The following is a 24,207-nucleotide window of genomic DNA, read 5'->3' on the forward strand; positions in this document are numbered from 1 at the left end:
ACACAGAGTTACACATAAACAAACGTACAGTAAATACAATTGAAATAGAAAGATCTATGTACAGTGTGTGCAAATGTGGAAGAGTAGGGAGGTAAGGCAATAAATAGGCCATAGAGGTGAAATAATTACAATTTAGCATTAATACTGGAGTGATATATGTGCAGATGATGATGTGCAAGTAGAGATACTGGGGTGCAAAGGAGCACGAGGGTAAGTAATAATATGGGGATGAGGTAGTTGGGTGTGCTATTTACATATGGGCTGTATACAGGTACAGTGATCGGTAAGCTGCTCTGACAGCTGATGCTTAAACCTAGAGAGGGAGATATGACTCCAGCTCCAGCTTGCAATTCGTTCCAGTCATTGGCAGCACAGAACTGGAAGGAGAGGCGGCCAAGGAAGTATTGGCTTTGGGGGTGACCAGTGCAATATACAAAGACTTATAAATGACCTGGAGCCAGTGGGTTTGGCGACGGATATGTAGTGAGGGCCAGCCAACTGGAGCATAGAGGTCGCAGTGGTGGGTAGTATATGGGGCTTTGGTGATAAAACGGATGGCACTGTGATAGACTGCATCCAGTCTGCTGAGTATTGTTGGGGGCTATTTTGTAAATGACATCGCCGAAGTCAAGGATTGGTAGGATAGTCCGTTTTACGAGGGTATGTTTGGCAGCATGAGTGAAGGAGGCTTTGGATTGGAGAGGCTTAATGTGAGTCTGGAAGGAGAGTTTACAGTCTAAACAGATACCTAGGTATTTGTAGTTGTCCACATATTCTAGGTCAGAACTGTCTAGGGTAGTGATGCTAGTCGGGAAAATTAGCAGTTTGAGGTAGTAATTTGAATTACGGGCAGTAAATCGGTAGCATCAGGCCAAGAGCATGCACTGGGGAAGTTTATCCATCCCTAGCAAAAGAGACATTTGGTCATTTAAAAGCAGTTGGGGGCCACGTGTTTTGGCAAGGTTAAATCCAGCTTCATCGATAAATACAAATGAATGTGGTCTTTCCAGTGCTTCCACCTCCATTACTCTCTGAAAAACAGTAAGTGCACAGTTTTACTGTAGAAATGCTAGTGTTTTTTTTTACTGTAAATATTTTGAGTGTTGCCACATACATGGACTACAGTTAGTGGAAGATTGGGTTGCACCCTCAACCGTGCCTCTCTCAATCCTATAAGTGTAGCCCTTATTTCATCTGAAATAACAGCTCTTTGTCTTCTTTGTCTTCCTCCACGCATCCGCCCTCTCCCTGCCACCCTTATTCCTCCACGCTTGTTCCATTTCCAAAAGAGAGTAACGGTTAATGTGATTGGATATTAATTATGTGACTACCTGTATTTGACATAGTGTTGTTGTTTCGCTGAACACTAGATGCTTTAATTTTATTTTTGGCAGTGAAACGAGGCTACTCAGGCGAGAAAAAAAACTGAAAATGTTTGAAAATGCGAAGAAAAACATTTTGGGGGCATTGCGCATACACCAGTTTGGGAATACCTGCAATAGAGGAATAGTGGCTTGTGTGTAAGTGTGTGTATGTGCATGTGCATGTGAGTGACCAGGTCCCATAGTGCTTTGGTCCAAAGTAGCGCACAATGTAAGGAGTAGGGTGCAATTTGGGACACAGCCCCTGTGAGTGTCCTCTTGCTAGAGGGAAGGCCTTATCGCAAGGCTCATATCCACATCTGATAGTCTCCTGTATCTCATATCTTCCAAACAGCCTTTGTTCAACAGCACCTCTTGGGCATTCCTTTTTTCCATATCTGCCTGGCTAGTTCCCTCTCTCCCTTCTCCCTATAAACCCTGGCTCTGTGTGTGTGTGTGTGTGTGTGTGTGTGTGTGTGTGTGTGTGTGTGTGTGTGTGTGTGTGTGTGTGTGTGTGTGTGTGTGTGTGTGTGTGTGTGTGTGTGTGTGTGTGTGTGTGTGTGTGTGTGTGTGTGTGTGTGTGTGTGTGTGTGGGTATGTGGGTGTGTGAGTGTGTGTGTGTGTGTGTGTATGTACCCTGGACATCTAAAGGAAGCACCGCTGTGAAGGGGTGGCAGGCAGGGAACAGTGGATGTTAAAATCCCTTGGTATAATCACTGAATCTTCCTTTTCAAACGTTCATCAAAGCTGCACACAAACACACCATCAAAAAGTCCATCTGAAACAGAACTAATTGGGGTGATGCAACTCTACTCTCAGCATTTCAAAACCTCACTGCAGGAGTTTAATTGAGTTCTAAAAGTAATGCAGGAGGCCTGTAGGTGGAAAGAAAACATTTTTTAATGCAGATCATTAAGATACAGTAAACATGGTTATATCTACACCAGGGGGGAATCTCAAATGGCACCCCATTCCCTAAATTGTGCACTACTTTTGCCCACGTCCCAAATAGCCAAATAGCTCCCTATTCCCTATATAGTACACTTAATATGCTCAGAGCCCAATGGGCCCTCATCAAAAGTAGTGCACTATGTAGGGAATAGCGTGCCATTTGAGACGTAGCACTGGTCTGATCTACCAACAGACTGAGTGAAGATTCACCAGATGTTCTCTCACAGGGTAGACCACCTGGACAGGAAACATGTCTCTTACCAAACATGTCTCTCTAACAGTCAGTCCCGCTCATCAACCTGCCATCGACAGGATAGTAAATTATATTTGAGCTTCACTCCCTAGTCAAAAATCAAATGCGCTATTTAAAGGATAGACTGTATGACATATTCAATAACATATTATCCCATTGGATAGATATTCCACTTAATCATTGTTTGAGAGTGTGATTTTGTGTTACCTCTTATTTTAAACAACCTGATTTTGTAGAATAGAAACAAATTGATTTATTTTCAGCCTTAGATCTCCAAGTCAAGTATCCCGAATACTTTGGGGCATGTATTTATTCTAGCATTCGTTGTTTAATGTCTAAATAGTTTCTTAGCCATTGAATCTCAGACCGTAGTGATGTTCTTAGTCACATATTCCCAGGGTACATTGTCATTCAGCATCATGTGCCTCTGTGCTGAATGACACTGGCAGGAAATGATGTTACATATTTGAAACTGTGGGAAAGAGAGCTTAGTGAATGATAAGTGGTCCCACTGCATTACTCAGACCGGGTTACAGGTACTCTTATAGCCTCTTTGGGAACAGAGGCAGACGCAATACTTAAAGACTGTGTGTGTGTGTGTGTGTGTGTGTGTGTGTGTGTGTGTGTGTGTGTGTGTGTGTGTGTGTGTGTGTGTGTGTGTGTGTGTGTGTGTGTGTGTGTGTGTGTGTGTGTGTGTGTGTGCGTGTGTGTGTGCATGTGTGAGACCTGACTGCCACAGGAGGCACGCTTGAGATGGCTCTCTACTGTACAGTAGCTCCTTCCTCTGTAACCTAAGATGGTGTACAGGGACCTCTACCAGTGTGTGCATAAGATCTTTAACCCCTACTATTCCTTGGTATTCCCCTCAGTGTCAGAGCAGCTGTTGGGACGCTGAACTAAAGGGTCAATGGTTTGAATAGTCTATACCCCTGTATGCAGGTAGCGTAGTGTTTAGAGCATTGGGCCAGTAACAAATCCCCGAGCTGACAGTGTATAAATCTGTCGTTCTGCCCCTGAGCAAGGCAGTTAACCCACTGTTCCCCGGTAGGCCATCATTGTAAATAAGAATTTGTTCTTAACCGACTTGCCTAGTTAAATAAAGGTTAAATAAAACATTTATTAAAAAAATAACACCCCTGAATAATAACCCTATAATAGCATGTACCCCTGTATAACAACTCCTATATAACAGCCATATAATAGCATGTACCCCTGTATAACAACTCCTATATAACAGCCATATAATAGTCTGTACCCCTGTATAACAACTCCTATATAACAGCCATATAATAGTCTGTACCCCTGTATAACAACTCCTATATAACAGCCATATAATAGTCTGTACCCCTGTATAACAACTCCTATATAAAACCCCTGTAATAGTCTGTACCCATGTATAACAATCCTATAATAGTCTGTACTCCTGTATAACAACTCCTATATAAAACCCCTGTAATAGTCTGTACCCCTGTATAACAACTCCTATATAACACCCATATACTTGTCTGTACCCCTGTATAATAACCCTATAATTGTCTGTACCCCTGTATAACAACCCTATAATAGTCTGTACCCCTGTATAGCAGCCCTGTATAATAACCCTATAATTGTCTGTACCCCTGTATAACAACCCTATAATAGTATGTACCCCTGTATAGCAGCCCTGTATAATAACCCTATAATTGTCTGTACCCCTGTATAACAACCCTATAATAGTCTATACCCCTGTATAACAACCCTATAATATTCTGTACCCCTGTATAACAGCCCTGTATAATAACCCAATAATAGTCTGTACCCCTGTTCTCTTATGGATACGCCGCTTTAAAAAAAATGTTTTATCCTAAAATGACATACCCAAATCTAACTGCCTGTAGCTCAGGAATTGAAGCAAGGATATGCATATTCTTGATACCATTTGAAGGGAAACACTTTGAAGTTTGTGTAAATGTGAAATGAATGTGGAAGAATATAACACATTAGATCTGGTAAAAGAAAATACAAAGGCCTTAATGTATTATTCCAGCCTAAGCGCAATTTAGATTTTGGCCACTAGATGACAGCAGCAACGTTTTAGACAGATCCAATGAACCATTGCATTTCTGTTCAAAATTCTGTATCAAGACTGCCCAAATGTACCTAATTGGTTTATTAATAACTTTTCAAGTCCATAACTGTGCACTGTCCTCAAACAATAGCATGGCATGCGTTCACTGTAATAGCTACTGTAAATTCTGCCAATATCAGATATGTCTATGTCCTGAGAAATGTTCTTGTTACTGCATCCTCATGCTAATCGCATTAGCCTGCTTTAGCTCAACCGTCCCGTGGGGGACCCACCGATTCTGAATTAACACCCCTATAATAGTCTGTACCCCTGTATAACAACCCTATAAAAATCTGTACCCGTATATAACAACCCTATAATAGTCTGTACCCGTATATAACAACCCTATAATAGTCTGTACCCCTGTATAACAACCCTATAAAAGTCTGTACCCTTATATAACAACCCTATAATAGTCTGTACCCGTAGATAACAACCCTATAATAGTCTGTACCCTTTATAACAGCCATAGAATGTAACTCACCTCTAATCATGTTCAGAATGTCACAGTTTCACAGTGTTTCTCCCAATGAAACAGGGTTCCTTTCAGTAGGAAGTGTTGTAGTAGTGGGGAGCTGGTTTCTAGACAACACACAGAATTGTCACGGTCAGTATGAACATAAGACTCTCTCACTCACACTCTAACATACACTCTAACACATGCCTTAGCAATGATCTGGGGTGCATCCCAAATCACACCTTATTCCCTACTGTAGGTACGATCTGACAGGTAATCAATCTACAGTACTGCTCTTTTCCTTCAACAGACAGGCCTTTCTACCTCTCCTCCCTCTCCTCCTTAGTTTATGTAACAGAGCACAGTCCATTCTATTATCACCTCCTTCTTGACAAGTTTATCTATAGGCTGACATCAGCCCTGTCTCTCCAGGACTATCTTTCCATCCCTCTGTCTCTCCATCCTTCCATCTCATCATATCCTGGCACCTTAAACCCCCTCAACACCTGATCCAGGATGCTCTTGGGAGGTTTCTCACTGTTTTACCTCATGCCCTCTTTGTGTTGATCAGGTTACAGCTCCTGACGTCACTAGTGGGGGGGTTAGGCCGCTTGTCAGACAGTAGCTTCAGGCTATGGTTTCTTCTCTGACCCTTTGTCTTCATCTGATTCTTGACGCCATGCAGACAGAATCAGGATCCCATTCTAAGATAGCAATACGTTTGTACACAAAGCAAGTTTCCACAAAGTATGTATTTCCCCCTACCCCTTCTATGGTGTGTGTGTGTGTGTGTGTGTGTGTGTGTGTGTGTGTGTGTGTGTGTGTGTGTGTGTGTGTGTGTGTGTGTGTCATTCTATACATGAACCCGTATTAACCACTCCATCCGACCAACTGATATGCAGGAGGGAAAGGATCCTGGTTGTCAGTCAGATGCCTTGTTGAGGCCCCGGGCCACGGCTCTGAGAACACGATGATGTCGAATAGATAAGTACTGAAGGAAAATTTAGAGTAGAGACTGTGACTGTTGTTAGCATGGGGAGCCTCTTTGTCTGAGGTAAACTAATCTCAGGACATTGGACGTATTAAGGCTTGTCTCTTGTTGTTTAAGTTGTTAATTAACTAGAACATTGACAGTGTTCTATACCAAGACACAAAACATGCCACAACTTAAGTTCACGCCAAGAGGAACTTCAGTTACAGACATTTGGAATTATCTATTTTATATTTTTTACTTTCTAGAACAAGTTTCTGTTCCAGTCTGTAGTGTGATTGTCTTAAACTGACACAGTGGCTGTTGTACCAATATGGCCAGGACACTGCCTGTCAGTCACAGATTACAGCCCACTCTCTCAAACTGTGACCAAAGGGCGATGTAGTATGTATAGCATGGTGATGATTGTCAGTACAGTTAGCTAAACCACATGTAGATGTGGAACAAGGCTAGTAGTGGGAGTTCACAGCTGCATATCAGTGCCGTGACACCTTCTATGATGCTAGATACAATTTAGACTATTCAGTGGGTACACAGTGACAGGTAGGAAATGCCTTGTGCCTGTAACCATCTTCAACTGTTGACCCTTCAACTCAGTTCCTCTGAGAACACTTCACGTCGGCAGAAAACCCAGTTAGCTAATCTCATCTCAGGGTGTTTATAGGGAATCTGTCTTCCCTGGTTACCGTCGTACCGGCCTCTCAAACATCCTTGACCTGCTATCTAAACATTAATGCACAGTTAATTCACAATGAAAAGAATAGATGTCATATCATAGTTAAGTAATAAATCAATATATATTACTGTTCTCCCAGACCATGGGTACATTCCAAATGATACCGTATTCCCTATGGACCCTGGTCAAAAGTAGTGTACTGTACAGTACAAGGGATTATAAGCATGTAATCCTGCTTCCTTTCCTCCACACGTGACACATATACTCAGGCAATACAGGCAGAGCATGGAATCAGTATTTCTCCTCTGTGTGTTGTACTGTTGAAGTGGTGGTCTTTTGGGATGGTACGTGCATGGATGTGATGGCCCTGTGATGGTCCTGCCGTGCCTCTCTGGGTGGGCTGAGGTTTCAGCAGCTGGCAGCTGCACCCGGTCCCGAATGGACTGACCTTGTCCCGCCAAACACACACATGCGCACGCACACTCTGTCCCGTCTGGACTGACCCAGTCCCATTAAACAGTCTTAGGAGGTGACTGTTTCCCCCCCAGCCCATCCACTTCCAGAGAGAAAAGGATGTACATTAGAGCTGGACATTAAGGGGATGTAGCCAGTGTCCCTTCTATCCAAACACAACCAGAGACACAACCCAACTAAAACTGTATTATAGGTACCGATTGTAGACTGTTTATGATCTCAATCAGTGAAGGGCAACTCTGGTACTTGGAGTCTGCTGCTTTTCACTTTTTATCGCCAGAAATATGATTGCTCATGGAGTTGCCCCAGGTTTAAAACGCTGCTCTGAAATAGAACAAAAATGTCCTGCAGATAATCAGGCCCACGTGGACAGGAGCTGCCTTTGCCTGCCTGATTATAATCATGATTTACTAGGATCATGTGTTTAACAGACGGGCGACAGGTTTTATTGGAATACAGAAATGATACTGACCTACTGTAGAGCTTGCTGAACATGCAGCCTAGCCCTGTAGGTGTAATTGTAACACTACATTTAACACTACAGTTAACACTACTGTTAACACTACTGTTAACACTACAGTTAACACTACAGTTAACACTACTATTAACACCACAGTTAACACTACAGTTAACCCTACTGTTAACACTACTGTTAACACTACAGTTAACACTACAGTTAACACTACAGTTAACACTACAATTAACACTACACTATCTCTCCCTAAAATTCTGCAGCACATCTGTTGTGTGACCTGGAATCCTGGTGAATCCAGATGGGGCGGTAGGGAGGTAATAACAGGGTTTAGGGTCAGCCAACTTCTCATCCTCGTCCAGGACCCAGACCCGCCCCATGCCCCACTCTCACCAGAACCATAATCATACCTTACAGACCTTAGAGTGTTCCTGATATTTACAGACCAGTGACATCACTGCATAAATACAAGACTGTAATTCTGCTCTACAAGCATTCTCATGTTTTACTGTCCCACTCCCCGCCCCGGTGGCTCCATACCACACCTCTCCTTCCCTCCGGTGCGTCTGGATGCGTGGCATGCACGGGCGATTGAGTCTCTATCAAACAGCAATTACCTGTGCGTGAAAGGACAAGTCCTGTCATACTTACGGCAGGCAAGCAGGCAGGCAGGCAGGCAGGCAGGCAGGCAGGCAGGCAGGCAGGCAGGCAGGCAGGCAGGCGTACTGCATACTGTAAATATATGCATGTGGACGTGGTACTTCCCTGGATGTTATGGGGATAGCTGTCTGTGCATGTAGAAGAGCTGTGTGTGTGTCTGTACATTCATGTCTGTGTGTGTCTGTACATTCATGTCTGTGTGTGTGTCTGTACATTCATGTCTGTGTGTGTGTCTGTACATTCATGTCTGTGTGTGTCTGTACGTTCATGTCTGTGTGTGTGTCTGTACATTCATGTCTGTGTGTGTCTGTACGTTCATGTCTGTGTGTGTGTCTGTACATTCATGTCTGTGTGTGTGTCTGTACATTCATGTCTGTGTGTGTCTGTACGTTCATGTCTGTGTGTGTGTGTCTGTACATTCATGTCTATGTGTGTGTCTGTACATTCATGTCTGTGTGTGTGTCTGTACATTCATGTCTGTGTGTGTCTACGTTCATGTCTGTGTGTGTGTCTGTACATTCATGTCTGTGTGTGTGTCTGTACATTCATGTCTGTGTGTGTGTCTGTACATTCATGTCTGTGTGTGTCTGTACGTTCATGTCTGTGTGTGTGTCTGTACATTCATGTCTATGTGTGTGTCTGTACATTCATGTCTGTGTATGTGTCCGTACATTCATCAAATCAAATCAAATGTATTTATAAAGCCCTTCTTACATCAGCTGATATCTCAAAGTGCTGTACAGAAACCCAGCCTAAAACCCCAAACAGAAAGCAATGCAGGTGTAGAAACACGGTGGCTAGGAAAAACTCCTTGGCACCGTGCTTCTAAATCTGCATTCAAGTCTGTGTGTGTGTCTGTACATTCACGTCTTTGTGTGTGTCTGTACATTCATGTCTGTGTGTGTGTATCTGTACATTCACGTCTGTGTATGTGTGTCTGTACATTCATGTCTGTGTGTATGTCTGTAGGTTCATGTCTGTGTGTGTGTCTGTACATTCATGTCTGTGTGTGTGTGTCTGTACATTCATGTCTGTGTGTGTGTGTCTGTACATTCATGTCTGTGTGTGTGTGTCTGTACATTCACATCTGTGTGTGTGTGTCTGTACATTCATGTCTGTGTGTGTGTCTGTACTAAGAACATCCACTACTATCTCCACGAGACCAGCGCTGCCTGCAGGTCTGCCAACGTGGCAGAAAGAGTATGTGTCTCAAATGGCACCCTATTCCATATACACCCCATTAGTCTCTGGTCAAAAGTAGTGCACTATATAGGGAATAGGGTGCCATTTGGGATGCACTCACAGAGTGGGCCTACAAATCTGACTACTTTCAAGTATAATATATACTGAATAAAAATATAAACTCAACATGTAAAGTGAAATACAAGCTCCCTGAAATGTTCCAACCTCATAAAAATCTTATTTCTCTCAAATGTTGTGCACAAATAGTTTACATCCCTGTAAGTGAGCATTTCCCCTTTGCCAAGATAATCCATTCACCTGACAGGTGTGGCATATCAAGAAGCTGATTAAACAGCATGATTGTTAGACAGGTGCACCTTGTGCTGGGGACAATAAAAGGCCACTCTAAAATGTGCAGTTTTGTCACACAGCACAATGCCACAGATGTCTCAAGTTTTGAGAGAGCGTGCAAATCCTGACTGCAGGAATGTCCACCAGAGCTGTTGCCAGAGAATTTAATAATAAATTCGCTACCATAAGCCGCCTCCAAAGTTGTTATAGAGAATTTGGCATTACGTCCAAACGGCCTTACAACTGGAGAACAATTGTAACTACGCCAGCCCAGGACCTCCACATCAGGGCTTCTTCAACTGTGGGATCGTCTGAGACCAGCCACCCGGACACCTGACTGCAGTTCGGCGTCGTACCAGACTTCAGTGGGCAAATGCTCACCTTCGATGGCCATTGGCACGCTGGAGAAGTGTGCCCTTCACGGATGAACCTCGATTTCAACTGTACCAGGCAGATGGTAGACGTTGGTAGACGTATGACATTGTGTGGGCGAGCGGTTTGCTGATGTCAACATTGGTATGAGCAGACATAAGCTATGGACAAAGAACACAATTGCATTTTGTCGATGGCAATTTGAATATGACGAGATCCTGAGGCCCATTGTTGTGCCATTCATCCGCCACCATCACCTCATGTTTCAGCATGATAATACACGTCCCCGTGTCGCATGGATCTGTACACAATTCCTGGAAGCTGAAAATGTCCCACTTCTTCCATGGCCTGCATACTCAGCAGACATGTCACCCATTGAGCATGTTTGGGGTGCTCTGGACCAACGTATACGACAGCGGGTTCCAGTTCCGACCAATATCCAGCAACTTCACGCAGCCATTGAAGAGGAGTGGGACAACATTCCACAGGTCACAATCAACAGCCTGATCAACTCTATGCAAAGGAGATGTGTCGCGCTCCATGAGGCAAATGGTGGTCACACCAGATAGTGACAGGTTGTCTGATCTACGCCCCTACCTTTTTTTTCAGGTATCTGTGACCAACAGATGTATATCTGTATTCCCCGTCATGTGAAATATATAGATTAGGACCTATATTTTATTTAAATGGACTGATTTCCTTGTATGAACTGTAACTCTGTAAAATCTTTGAAATTGTTGCATGTTGTGTTTATATTTTTGCTCAGTGTCATTATAGTAGGTCATTGAATTATCCAGTATAACTTTAGATGACTTTATGTTTGATATGCAGCTGCTGCTATTAGAGAACTGGGATTAGTGTTCTACAGAAGGCAGAGTAGCAGTAACCATGCTGCCTCTGTTAGATAAGGCATTCAGCGCTGTGGGACTGCCATCTAAAGTTCAACACTGATCAAGCAGCTTGTGTAGTTGGAGGAGTACAAGAGTCCCTTTAAGGAGGTGACGATGGAGGAGTGTGTGTGTGTGTGTGTGTGTGTGTGTGTGTGTGTGTGTGTGTGTGTGTGTGTGTGTGTGTGTGTGTGTGTGTGTGTGTGTGTGTGTGTGTGTGTGTGTGTGTGTGCGTGCGTGCGTGCGTGCGTGCGTGCGTGCGTGCACGTGTTTGTTAAAGCTGGGCTATATGGACAAAAATACACACGATAAATTGCCTGAAATGATGCGATAACGATAAACATTAACAACAAAAATATGCACCACAGTATTTTAAAATGATCCTTTAGTTTGATGGTTGTAGGCATCAATTGTCCCATTAACAATCACCCATATTAGCAAACTTATTTCATTTCAAACTTCACATTTCTCTGGTATAGGCTACTTATCATAATGAACGATATCAGCAAAATGCCTACAATAAGTGATCGGTGTGGTCCATGTTGACAATTTTTGGTTTATTGTCGCAGCTATTGTGTGTGTGTGTGTGTGTGTGTGTGTGTGTGTGTGTGTGTGTGTGTCACTTGTCATCACACACATACAGTCATTAACACCACTGCTTTACTGTAACATGTCGTTTGTATTCTGATCTCATGTTCAGAGGTTACTTTACACTACAAAGTTCACTCTGTAAAATTCAAGGATATTATTATACTTCCTATTAAACAAAGGTTTGTTTTCCAAAGATTATAAATGGCACCTCACTGTCTGGTGGGAACAGATTTAGTTCTTCAGAAATGACACCCTATTCTTCCAAATCTGTGTAATTTTAGATGACTTACTTAGTCCTCTTTGTCCTGGGTGAGAAATAAGGCTGCAACAATCTTCTACCACTGGAGTCTGTCTTTGGCTACAGCTTGAGCCTTGTTTGTGTCCCATTTAGGATGCTACTTATTTAAACCTCCACCTGCCTTGACCTCAGGTAACTCTACCCAGAGAGAGGTGTGCCTGGGTCTGGGTAGAAGAAAGGTAAGCCCTGGGGTGTGGTGGTGCTGTGTCTAGGTGGGTCCTCCCTCAGGCCTGGAGCCAGGTTTTATCTTACACCTAATGGGTCGTGCCTCTTTGAAGATGGTGTTTGTCTGCTGTACAAACCAACCTTATCTGATTACTACAACTGCAGGTCTGGGACTCCACACACAGATCTGATTACCCCACTAGCGCAGAGATGGAGCTGAGCCAGTCTAAAGCCTGCCCTGTTTGATTTGTCTGTAGGGAAAGACAATGGCAGCTGCATAAACCCTGAATCCCCACACTCTTTGTCTAGGTTTGATCTTGTCGCACACTTTGTCTACATCCCAAATGGGACCCTATTCCCTACATAGTGCACTCCTGGACAGGGCTCTGTTTAAAAGTAGTGCACTGTATAAGGGATAGGGTGCCATTTCTTGGTTTGTTCTCCACAAACACTCTCGGTTTGTTCTCGACCTAGATACAGGAGGACAGGTGTATTTGTCCTGTTTGTGCACCCTGTCAGCCTATTACCAATTCAAGGCACTTTCATACTGTACCTGACAACAATGCCTTCAACCACAAATCCTCAGGCTTTGTCTAAAGCAACAGTTTTCCCAGCTTGTCTGACTGGCTAATACTGTGAGATGATGATATCCAACCCTGTTTAAATAGTTGAAAAGTGTTATGGTATTCTTTGAGTCAAGGATTATGTGTGATTTAGTAAGGTGTTAGAAGGGATATAATTTTACACCTGTCTGATAAACATAGATATTAGCCTGTCTATTAAACATAGATATCAGCCTGTCTGATAAACATAGATATCAGGTGTTTTGCTTGAACACAGTATACAGTAACAGATATCTATCTTATTTAGCATGCTTTGAAAAGCTGTTCATGTATAATTTCCTTTTACAGTGTTTATTTAGATTAAATGAATGCATCAGATCAAATGAGTATTTGGCTGAGTTACTACAGTACTGTTTTATCAGATGGACACATTAGTTCTATGCAGAGGTATTTTTCATCCAGTATTAGCCTCTTCTCCTCCTTCTCTCTGCTTTCCTCCTCTCCTATCTTCCCATTTATCTGTGTCACTTTGAGATGAGAAACACCAGACCAGCCTAGAGGTGTGATCATCATCGTCATGGAAACAGGGTTTATGCCTGTGGCGATATCACCACCATTAAATTCATTAATGTATTCACCATGGCTGTGTCTGAAATGACATCCTATTCCCTGCGTAGTGTTCTGTATAGGGAATATGGTTCCATTTGGGACCGAGCCTATATCTTGTTCCTCTGTGAAGGACCAGGTTTCTACTGTTCAGTAGTCTGGAGAGATGGGTTGATTTGGTCCATTTTCACACACAAAAAAATGAGTAAAGCGCTCATATAATTCATATAATTCAGAGCCAACAACTGCCACTCCAGTTTACCTCAAAGCTGTTTATTTTCCCAGAATGTACAGTAAATGAGCCCAGGGTCCTGCTCCTACTGTGAGGGCCGTTACGCTCAATCAACACCCTTCCTGTGTTTCTGGTTGTTTGAGTCAGCTGTGATGTTAGTTGACAGCAACTTCCCAAGAACCAGCCCTATTCACAGCACGCAAGGTACCGAGAGGGAGAGGGGGATAAAGAGAGAGAGAGAGGGATAAAGAGAGATAGAGAGAGGGATAAAGAGAGAGAGAAAGCGAGAGAAAGTGAGAGCGTGTGAGAGGAACAGAACAGTGTGGGGGAGATTGACTCTAGAGGAATCTGGGCTCAGGAAAATACTAATTGCAGACAGGCAGGCCTGAACTCCTCCAACTCCTCTACATTCGCACACACAAACACAAACACACTCCTCTACCAGAGTCCACTACACTGCACCGGCTCCTTTCAATCAGACACAGAAATAGAGCTTTCAACCAGACACAGAAATAGAGCTTTCAATCAGACACAGAAATAGAGCTTTCAACCAGACACAGAAATAGAGCTTTCAACCAGACACAGAAATAAAGCTTTCAATCAGACACAGAAATAGAGCTTTCAACCAGACACAGAAATAGAGCTTTCAATCAGACACAGAAATAGAGCTTTCAATCAGACACAGAAATAGAGCTTTCAATCAGACACAGAAATAGAGCTTTCAACCAGACACAGAAATAGAGCTTTCAACCAGACACAGAATTAGAGCTTTCAACCAGACACAGAAATAGAGCTTTCAACCAGACACAGAATTAGAGCTTTCAATCAGACACAGAAATAGCTTTCAACCAGACACAGAAATAGAGCTTTCAACCAGACACAGAAATAGAGTGATGCCTTCAGGCTTCGAGTCTTTGCATTTACATTCTGTACATCTTACAGAGTAACATCCACTCAAATGTACTATACTGTAATTCAGGTGCTTTAAGGGCTAGAAAATACTAGTGTTGTGTTGTCATTTAGTTCTGTCCTCAGAAGCAATTGTAGTTGAAAGTGGGTTATTACAAATTCAACTCAATAATTACATCAGACTGAGCTGCGAAACTGACTGAAACATGATCCTGATGTTTAACATCTTCCTGTGTTTCCTCTCCTCCACAGCTCCAGTATTCTACTTCGGAGGCACAGACTACCGTGTGGATGAGAGTGATGGTTATGTGGAGGTCAAGGTGTATAGGACAGGCACTGACCTCTCTAAAACAGCCACGGTCACTGTACGCTCCAGGAAAACAGACCCTGTCTCTGCTGAAGGTAGATACAATACAACACAACACAACACACTGTATGTCTATGACAGCACACTGTCTACTGAAGGTCAGTGTTCCTGTCCCTACAATACAACGCACTGCTCTCACACAGGGGACTGTACTACAATACACTGTCTTTGTGTTACAGCACACTGGCTTTAACACTGTATTTATAAAGAGCCATTTTGAGCTTAGGGAAGGTTAACCAGGTGGAACAATATGCTTTAGTCCTCCTCAGGGTTTGTCTGTCTGTCACTCTGGTGGTGTGGAAGCAGAGAGAACGCCCAGAGTCCTCCTCAGGGTTTGTCTGTCTGTCACTCTGGTGGTGTGGAAGCAGAGAGAACGCCCAGAGTCCTCCTCAGGGTTTGTCTGTCTGTCACTCTGGTGGTGTGGAAGCAGAGAGAACGCCCAGAGCAACGCAGGCTGGATGTGTTGGGATGTTATATGACCTCTGGAATGTAAACAGTGCTCTGCTCAGCCCCAACTATTGACCAGGACCCATAGCAGATAGGGTGCCATTTGGTATTTAACCCCAGTCTGGTAGCTGTTGGAAGGTGCAGAGGAGGGTAGGCCTTCAGGGATGGGAGGGACAGGGTTGGGTGGGACAAGGTTGGGTGGGACAAGATTGGGAGGGACAGGGTTGGGAGGGACAAAGTTGGGAGAGACAGGGTTAGGAAGGGACAGGGTTGGGAGGGACAAGGTTGGGAGGGACAAGGTTGGGAGGGACAGAGTTTGGGAGGGACAAGGTTGGGAGGGACAAGGTTGGGAGGGACAGAGTTGGGAGGGACAGAGTTGGGAGGGACAAGATTGGGAGGGACAGAGTTTGGGAGGGACAAGGTTGGGAGGGACAAGGTTGGGAGGGACAAGGTTGGGAGGGACAGAGTTGGGATGGACAGAGTTGGGAGGGACAAGGTTGGGAGGGACAAGGTTGGGAGGGACAGAGTTTGGAGGGACAAGGTTGGGAGGGACAGAGTTGGGAGGGACAAGGTTGGGAGGGACAGAGTTGGGAGGGACAGAGTTGGGAGGGACAAGGTTGGGAGGGACAAAGTTGGGAGGGACAGAGTTGGGAGGGACAAGGTTGGGAGGGACAAGGTTGGGAGGGACAGAGTTGGGAGGGACAGAGTTGGGAGGGACAAGGTTGGGAGGGACAAGGTTGGGAGGGACAGTGTTGGGAGGGACAAGGTTGGGAGGGACAAGGTTGGGAGGGACAGAGTTGGGAGGGACAAGGTTGGGAGGGACAAGGTTTGGAGGGACAAGGTTGGGAGAGACAGAGTTGGGAGGGACAAGGTGGGGAGGGACAAGGTTGGGAGGGACAGAGTTGGGAGGGACAAGGTTGGGAGGGACAAGGTTGGGAAGGACAGGGTTGGGAGGGACAAAGGTTTGGTAGGGACAAGGTTGGGAGGCACAGAGTTGGGAGGGACAATGTTGGGAGGGACAGAGTTGGGAGGGACAAGGTTGGGAGGGACAAGGTTGGGAGGGACAAGGTTGGGAGGGACAGTGTTGGGAATAAATCTGGATTGAGTAAAGACAGAGGAATGTAGACTGAATCCCTCACACACTGGTGTATAAGTCTGGATAAAGAGAGCATCTATATATCTCCTGAAACTAAAACCTTCCCCCTGCCTGCAGCCTTCCTCTTATCTCCTGCCCCGAGCACTCCTCATTGTCACGCCCTGGCCTTAATTATCTTTGTTTTCTTTATTATTTTGGTTAGGTCAGGGTGTGACATGGGGGTTTTATGTGTTTTGACTAGTCTAGGGGTTTGTATGTTTATGGGGCTGTTTCCTGTCTAGGTAAATTGTATGTCTTTGGTTGCCTAGATTGGTTCTCAATTAGAGGCAGCTGTCTATCGTTGTCTCTAATTGGGAACCATATTTAGGCAGCCATATTCTTTGGATATGTTGTGGGTGATTGTTTCCTGTGTCAGTGTTTGTGCCACACAGGACTGTTTTGGTTAGGTCACGTTTAGTGTATTTGTGGTCAGGTTGAGTTTTTCTAATTAAAAAACCATGGACACTTACCACGCTGCGTATTGGTCCGATCCTTGTTTCACCTTTTCAGAGGAAGAGGAGGAAATCTGCCGTGACACTCATCTTCCTCGCACTCTCTCTATCTCACTCCTCCTAACCCCTCACTCCTCTCTCTCTCCTCCCCTCCTCCCTCACTCCTCCCTTTCTCTCTCCCTCCCCACTGTCTCTCTTTCCCTCTCACTTCTTAATTATCTCTTCTCCATCTAAACTGCCATCCCAAGTAGACACACATACTGTAGCTTTATAAAGCAGTTCCAAGCAGAGGGACACACAAAGCTGGTTCAGAAACACATAGTTGGGTCTGTGGGTCAGACGTTCATAGCTACTGTAGGGTTGGAAGCAGTCGGGGGTAAAGGCCATGCCATCAACACCCTGCCTCTTCATAGCTCTGAGTGGATGAAGAACATGTTTACACTCTCCTGGTGACCTAGGGAGATATCTCCTAATCTCAGCTTGTTACTTGTATAAAAGACACCTGTCACTTGAGGCAATCAATCAATCAGATTCCAAACTCTCCACCATGGCCAAGACCAAAGAGCTCTCCAAGGATGTCAGGGACAATATTGTAGACCTACACAAGGCTGGAATGGGCTACAAGACCATCGCCAAGCAGCTTGGTGAGAAGGTGACAACAGTTGGTGCGAGTATTCGCAAATGGAAGAAACACAAAAGAACTGTCAATCTCCCTCGGCCTGGGGCTCCATGCAAGATCTCACCTCGTGGAGTTGCAATGATCATGAGAACGGTGAGGAATCAGCCCAGAACTACACGGGAGGATCTTGTCAATGATCTCAAGGCAGCTGGGACCATAGTCACCAAGAAAACAATTGGTAACACGCTACGCCGTGAAGGACTGAAATCCTGCAGTGCCCGCAATGTCCCCCTGCTCAAGAAAGCACTTATACATGCCCGTCTGAAGTTTGCCAATGAACATCTGAATGATTCAGAGGACAACTAGGTGAAAGTGTTGAGATGAGACCAAAATGGAGCTCTTTGGCATCAACTCAACTCCCCGTGTTTGGAGGAGGAGGAATGCTGCCTATGACCCCAAGAATACCATCCCCACCGTCAAACATGAAGGTGGAAACATTATGCTTTGGGGGTGTTTTTCTGCTAAGGGGATAGGACAACTTCAAACGTACAAAATCAGCAGGGGATCAAATACTTTTTTCCCTCACTGTATGTACTGTTGAGAGGAAGCAACATTTGATCAACATGTTGTGGTATTTCCTTTCATCTAACTCACCTCTACTGATGATACTCCTGTGAATTATAGAGTCATAGGAGATCTAGGCCCATATGTATCAAGTGTCTCAGAGTAGGAGTGCTCAGTCCCTCTCTCTCCTCTAGTGGGTATTGACTGTTTCTCCTCTCCTCTAGCCGGTGTGGACTACGTCGGTATCAGCAGGAACCTGGACTTCGCCCCGGGGGTCAGCCAGCAGACATTCAGGGTTACCATCCTGGATGACCTGGGTCAGCCGGTGCTGGAGGGGACCGAGACATTCGAGCTGATCCTCCGCATGCCCATGAACGGCATCCTGGGAGAACCGGGGAAGGCCACCATCCTCATCAACGACTCCGTCTCTGACCGTGAGTGAATCGTGCTGATATACTGTGTCCCAAATGCCACCTTATTCCCTATGTAGTGCACTACTTTTATTAACCAGGGCCCATAGCATCTGGTCAAAATGAGTGCACTATATGGGGAAAAGGGTGCCATTCGGGACACAGTTCGAGTCACAACATATCTGACTGTGAGTGAACCTAGCTGATTTAGTCACCACGCATCTGATTTGTCAGAATGCATCTAATTATCAATGAACTATAAATATAGATTAAAACGGGCACTGGCATTTCATTCAGAAGTTGAGAAACATATCATACCTTGCTCTGACAAAACAGGGCATCTCCGAAACATACCAACACCAGTAAAGACGATTGAACAATGCTGCCAATTAAAACGTTGGTAGTACATTACTGTAAGTGTCCATATAAATGCATTTATAAAGCCTTTATAAAGGCTTATAGTGCATTATAAGACAGTAGACAGTTATGAGCATTATGTCATGGTTATGATCAACACTGTTTCTCTATGCACTTGATCTAATGTAGATGATTTGTTGATGTGATTGTCCTCTAACAGTGCCCAAGGTGCAGTTCCATGATGCCATGTACATGGGGCATGAGAACTCCGGTCAGATCTCAGTCGTGGTGTATCGTAGTGGTGACATCAGTTACAGGTCAACGGTCCGCTGTTACACCAGACAGGGCACCGCTCAGGTCATGATGGACTTCAACGAACGACCCAACACAGACGCTTCCATCATCACCTTCCTACCAGGTAACACTGAAAACTATTCTGTAAAACACTGTAAAAAAAACAGGTAACACTAAAAACTATTCTGTAAAACACTGTCAGAAAACAGGTAACGCTGAAAACTATTCTGTAAAACACTGTAAAAAAACAGGTAACACTAAAAACTATTCTGTAAAACACTGGAAAAAAACAGGTAACACTAAAAACTATTCTGTAAAACACTGGAAAAAAACAGGTAACGCTGAAAACTATTCTGTAAAACACTGGAAAAAAACAGGTAACACTAAAAACTATTCTGTAAAACACTGGAAAAAAACAGGTAACACTAAAAACTATTCTGTAAAACACTGGAAAAAAACTGGTAACACTGAAAACTATTCTGTAAAACACTGGAAAAAAACTGGTAACACTAAAAACTATTCTGTAAAACACTGGAAAAAAACAGGTAACACTAAAAACTATTCTGTAAAACACTGGAAAAAAACAGGTAACGCTGAAAACTATTCTGTAAAACACTGGAAAAAAACAGGTAACACTAAAAACTATTCTGTTAAACACTGGAAAAAAACAGGTAACACTAAAAACTATTCTGTAAAACACTGGAAAAAAACTGGTAACACTGAAAACTATTCTGTAAAACACTGGAAAAAAACTGGTAACACACTGACACAAGGAACATATCGTTTTTTTCAACACCTGGTTACCCCTTTTTGCTAATCTCTCTCAATCTCTCTCTCTCTCTCTTTTTCCTCCCATCTCCATCTCTCTATCCCTTCCCTCTCTTTCCAGGGGAGGTGGAGAAGCCGTGTGTTCTGTCCTTGGTTGATGACACGGAGCATGAGGAGGAGGAGGAGCTGAGGCTGGTGTTGGGGTCGCCCCGCAGTGAGTCTCCGTTCGGAGCGTCCATCGGGAAACAGAATGAGACTCTGGTCAAGATCAAGGACGAGGCAGACAGTAAGACTGACTGACTCATAGATGTAATCATTTCATCTGTAGAAAATAAAAGTTGCTCACTCTATAATAGTCCCAGATACTTATTGCATTACTTCCCTTATTTTCTCAAGTTCATAATCTGCTAGTCTGCATCTTGTTCATTTGTTTTGGGGTGTGTGTCTTCAACTCATTCTACTCTGTGTGTCTGTTTGTAACATTGCTGAGTTCACACTGCTCCATGTCTGACTCTGTGACTCCCATCCATGTTATCCCCAGAGGCCATCATCAAGTTTGGGGAGACTAAGTTCAGCGTGAGTGAGCCTAGTGGGGCAGGTCAGGTGTCCATGGTGAAGATCCCAGTGCTGAGGGTAGGAGACACCTCCAAGGTGTCTGTGGTCCGCGTCCACACCAAGGATGGATCAGCCACCTCCGGAGAGGACTACCATCCTGTATCTGAAGGTGAGAAATGTCACAACCTCTCACATCAATACGGCCATGAGTTTTTCCAGACAGGGTGATCTGATTGGGATCCTGACCCTATGGAAATAATGCTCTTGATAAGGTAACTCGGTATCTGCAGTGTTTAGATGTTTCCTCTCTAACTTAGAGCCGTGTTGTTGTTGTTTACCCCAGACATTGAGTTCAAGGAGGGTGACACAGAGCACTACATCGAGGTGGAGATCTTGTATGATGGAGTCAGAGAGATGAGAGAAGCATTCACTGTCCACCTGAAACCTGATGAGAACATGGTGGCTGAGACGCAGGTGAGGACTGGAACAATAACATCACATAGACTCAGCAATATGACGTTGACACAAGTAGCAGGATGCGCTTCACTTACCTTCAACGTGATAGCTGAGGGACAAGAACAAGAGAGAAGTTTAGTTGTTGCGTTAGTCGCCCCTGATACATCACTACCTTTAACAACACTTCTATGTTTGATCTGTTTTTGTTCTGTCTGTCCTCAGATGAATAAGGCCATTATCTACATAGAGGAGACCAACAGCATGGCGGACGTCACCTTCCCCTCCGTCCCCCAGGTGTTCTCCTTACTGCAGTATGACGACACCTCCAGGGCCAGAAATACCCCCTTGGTGGCAGGCTACCCCGTCGTCTGTGTCACGGTACGGAGAATGGTTTGTCAGGGACTTTTAACCTCCCAGTCCAGAGGTTCGTCCCAAATGGCACCCTAATCTCAGTTTAGTGCACTACATTTGGCCAGAGTCCCATGGGGAAGTGCACTATATAGGGAATAGGATACCTTTTAGGATGAAGGCCAAGGCATCATTGCATTCACTGTCTGGTCTTAATTTACTTTAAAAACTAAGTTGTTTCTTTGGTTTAGGAATATGTCAATTAGGATTCAATTAGGATTTAATTTGATATTGAAGCACAGGTGAGTGATGTTGATGGACAATGCACATTTTCCCTTGGACTATATTACAGTATATTTTGCCTCATTCCCAAACACTGTCTCCTCTCTCCTCCCTCCCTCTCCCACTCCCTCCTCATTCTCTCCTCACTCCCTCCTCCCTCTCTCTCTCCCTCAGGCTTGTAACCCTAAGTACCCTGACTATGACAAGACTGGCTCCATCTGCATCAGCGAGCACATCAATGACACGCTGACACGCTATCGATGGTTGGTCAGCGCTCCAACCAGCCTGGACGGGGTCACCAGCTCCATGAGAGAGGTGGACTTTGATACCTTCTTCTCCTCCTCCAAGATCATCACCTTGGACTCTGTCTATTTCCAGGTAGAGAACACATTATCCGTGAACTGAGTGTGAGTTTAGACTGGCTCAGTCAAAGAAAAGACCTAAAGTGAATGATTGAGATGACTGTATTGATGTGATTGAGATGACTGTATTGATGTGATTGAGATGACTGTATTGTTGTGATTGAGATGACTGTATTGTTGTGATTGAGATGACTGTATTGATGTGATTGAGATGACTGTATTGATGTGATTGAGATGACTGTATTGATGTGATTGAGATGACTGTATTGATGTGATTGAGTTGACTGTATTGATGTGATCCAGATGACTGTATTGATGTGATTGAGATGACTGTATTGTTGTGATTGAGATGACTGTATTGTTGTGATTGAGATGACTGTATTGATGTGATTGAGATGACTGTATTGATGTGATTGAGATGACTGTATTGATGTGATTGAGATGACTGTATTGTTGTGATTGAGATGACTGTATTGTTGTGATTGAGATGACTGTATTGTTGTGATTGAGATGACTGTATTGTTGTGATTGAGATGACTTTATTGTTGTGATTGAGATGACTGTATTGATGTGATTGAGATGACTGTATTGATGTGATTGAGATGACTGTATTGATGTGATTGAGATGACTGTATTGATGTGATTGAGATGACTGTATTGATGTGATTGAGATGACTGTATTGTTGTGATTGAGATGACTGTATTGATGTGATTGAGATGACTGTATTGATGTGATTGAGATGACTGTATTGATGTGATTGAGATGACTGTATTGATGTGATTGAGATGACTGTATTGATGTGATTGAGATGACTGTATTGATGTGATTGAGATGACTGTATTGTTGTGATTGAGATGACTGTATTGATGTGATTGAGATGACTGTATTGATGTGATTGAGATGACTGTATTGATGTGATTGAGATGACTGTATTGATGTGATTGAGATGACTGTATTGATGTGATTGAGATGACTGTATTGATGTGATTGAGATGACTGTATTGATGTGATTGAGATGACTGTATTGATGTGATTGAGATGACTGTATTGATGTGATTGAGATGACTGTATTGATGTGATTGAGATGACTGTATTGATGTGATTGAGATGACTGTATTGATGTGATTGAGATGACTGTATTGATGTGATTGAGATGACTGTATTGATGTGATTGAGATGACTGTATTGATGTGATTGAGATGACTGTATTGATGTGATTGAGATGACTGTATTGATGTGATTGAGATGACTGTATTGATGTGATTGAGATGACTGTATTGATGTGATTGAGATGACTGTATTGATGTGATTGAGATGACTGTATTGATGTGATTGAGATGACTGTATTGTTGTGATTGAGATGACTGTATTGATGTGATTGAGATGACTGTATTGTTGTGATTGAGATGACTGTATTGATGTGATTGAGATGACTGTATTGATGTGATTGAGATGACTGTATTGTTGTGATTGAGATGACTGTATTGATGTGATTGAGATGACTGTATTGATGTGATTGAGATGACTTTATGTGATGTGATTGAGATGACTGTATTGATGTGATTGAGATGACTGTATTGTTGTGATTGAGATGACTGTATTGATGTGATTGAGATGACTGTATTGATGTGATTGAGATGACTGTATTGATGTGATTGAGATTACTGTATTGATGTGATTGAGATGACTGTATTGATGTGATTGAGATGACTGTTGTGATTGAGATGACTGTATTGATGTGATTGAGATGACTGTATTTGTGATTGAGATGACTGTATTGTTGTGATTGAGATGACTGTATTGATGTGATTGAGATGACTGTATTGATGTGATTGAGATGACTGTATTGATGTGATTGAGATGACTGTATTGATGTGATTGAGATGACTGTATTGTTGTGATTGAGATGACTGTATTGATGTGATTGAGATGACTGTATTGATGTGATTGAGATGACTGTATTGATGTGATTGAGATGACTGTATTGATGTGATTGAGATGACTGTATTGTTGTGATTGAGATGACTGTATTGTTGTGATTGAGATGACTGTATTGATGTGATTGAGATGACTGTATTGATGTGATTGAGATGACTGTATTGTTGTGATTGAGATGACTGTATTGATGTGATTGAGATGACTGTATTGATGTGATTGAGATGACTGTATTGATGTGATTGAGATGACTGTATTGATGTGATTGAGATGACTGTATTGATGTGATTGAGATGA

The 24,207-nt window shown here is 43.5% G+C and overlaps 1 protein-coding gene across 1 annotated transcript in view; it reads left to right on the forward strand.

Annotated features, from left to right (window-relative positions):
* LOC139386133 (FRAS1-related extracellular matrix protein 2-like) overlaps positions 1 to 24,207 on the forward strand; it is a 120,642-nt gene that overhangs the window by 74,462 nt on the left and 21,973 nt on the right. The window contains exons 9-16 of the mRNA XM_071131566.1: positions 14,811 to 14,960; positions 18,367 to 18,576; positions 19,130 to 19,327; positions 20,093 to 20,257; positions 20,513 to 20,695; positions 20,870 to 21,000; positions 21,205 to 21,360; positions 21,787 to 21,990. Of these exons, the coding sequence (XP_070987667.1) occupies positions 14,811 to 14,960; positions 18,367 to 18,576; positions 19,130 to 19,327; positions 20,093 to 20,257; positions 20,513 to 20,695; positions 20,870 to 21,000; positions 21,205 to 21,360; positions 21,787 to 21,990 (1,397 nt within the window). The remainder of the gene's footprint in view (positions 1 to 14,810; positions 14,961 to 18,366; positions 18,577 to 19,129; positions 19,328 to 20,092; positions 20,258 to 20,512; positions 20,696 to 20,869; positions 21,001 to 21,204; positions 21,361 to 21,786; positions 21,991 to 24,207) is intronic.

The sequence above is a fragment of the Oncorhynchus clarkii genome, chromosome 27 (assembly GCF_045791955.1).
Source record: "Oncorhynchus clarkii lewisi isolate Uvic-CL-2024 chromosome 27, UVic_Ocla_1.0, whole genome shotgun sequence".
In the NCBI taxonomy this organism is placed as follows: domain Eukaryota; kingdom Metazoa; phylum Chordata; class Actinopteri; order Salmoniformes; family Salmonidae; genus Oncorhynchus; species Oncorhynchus clarkii.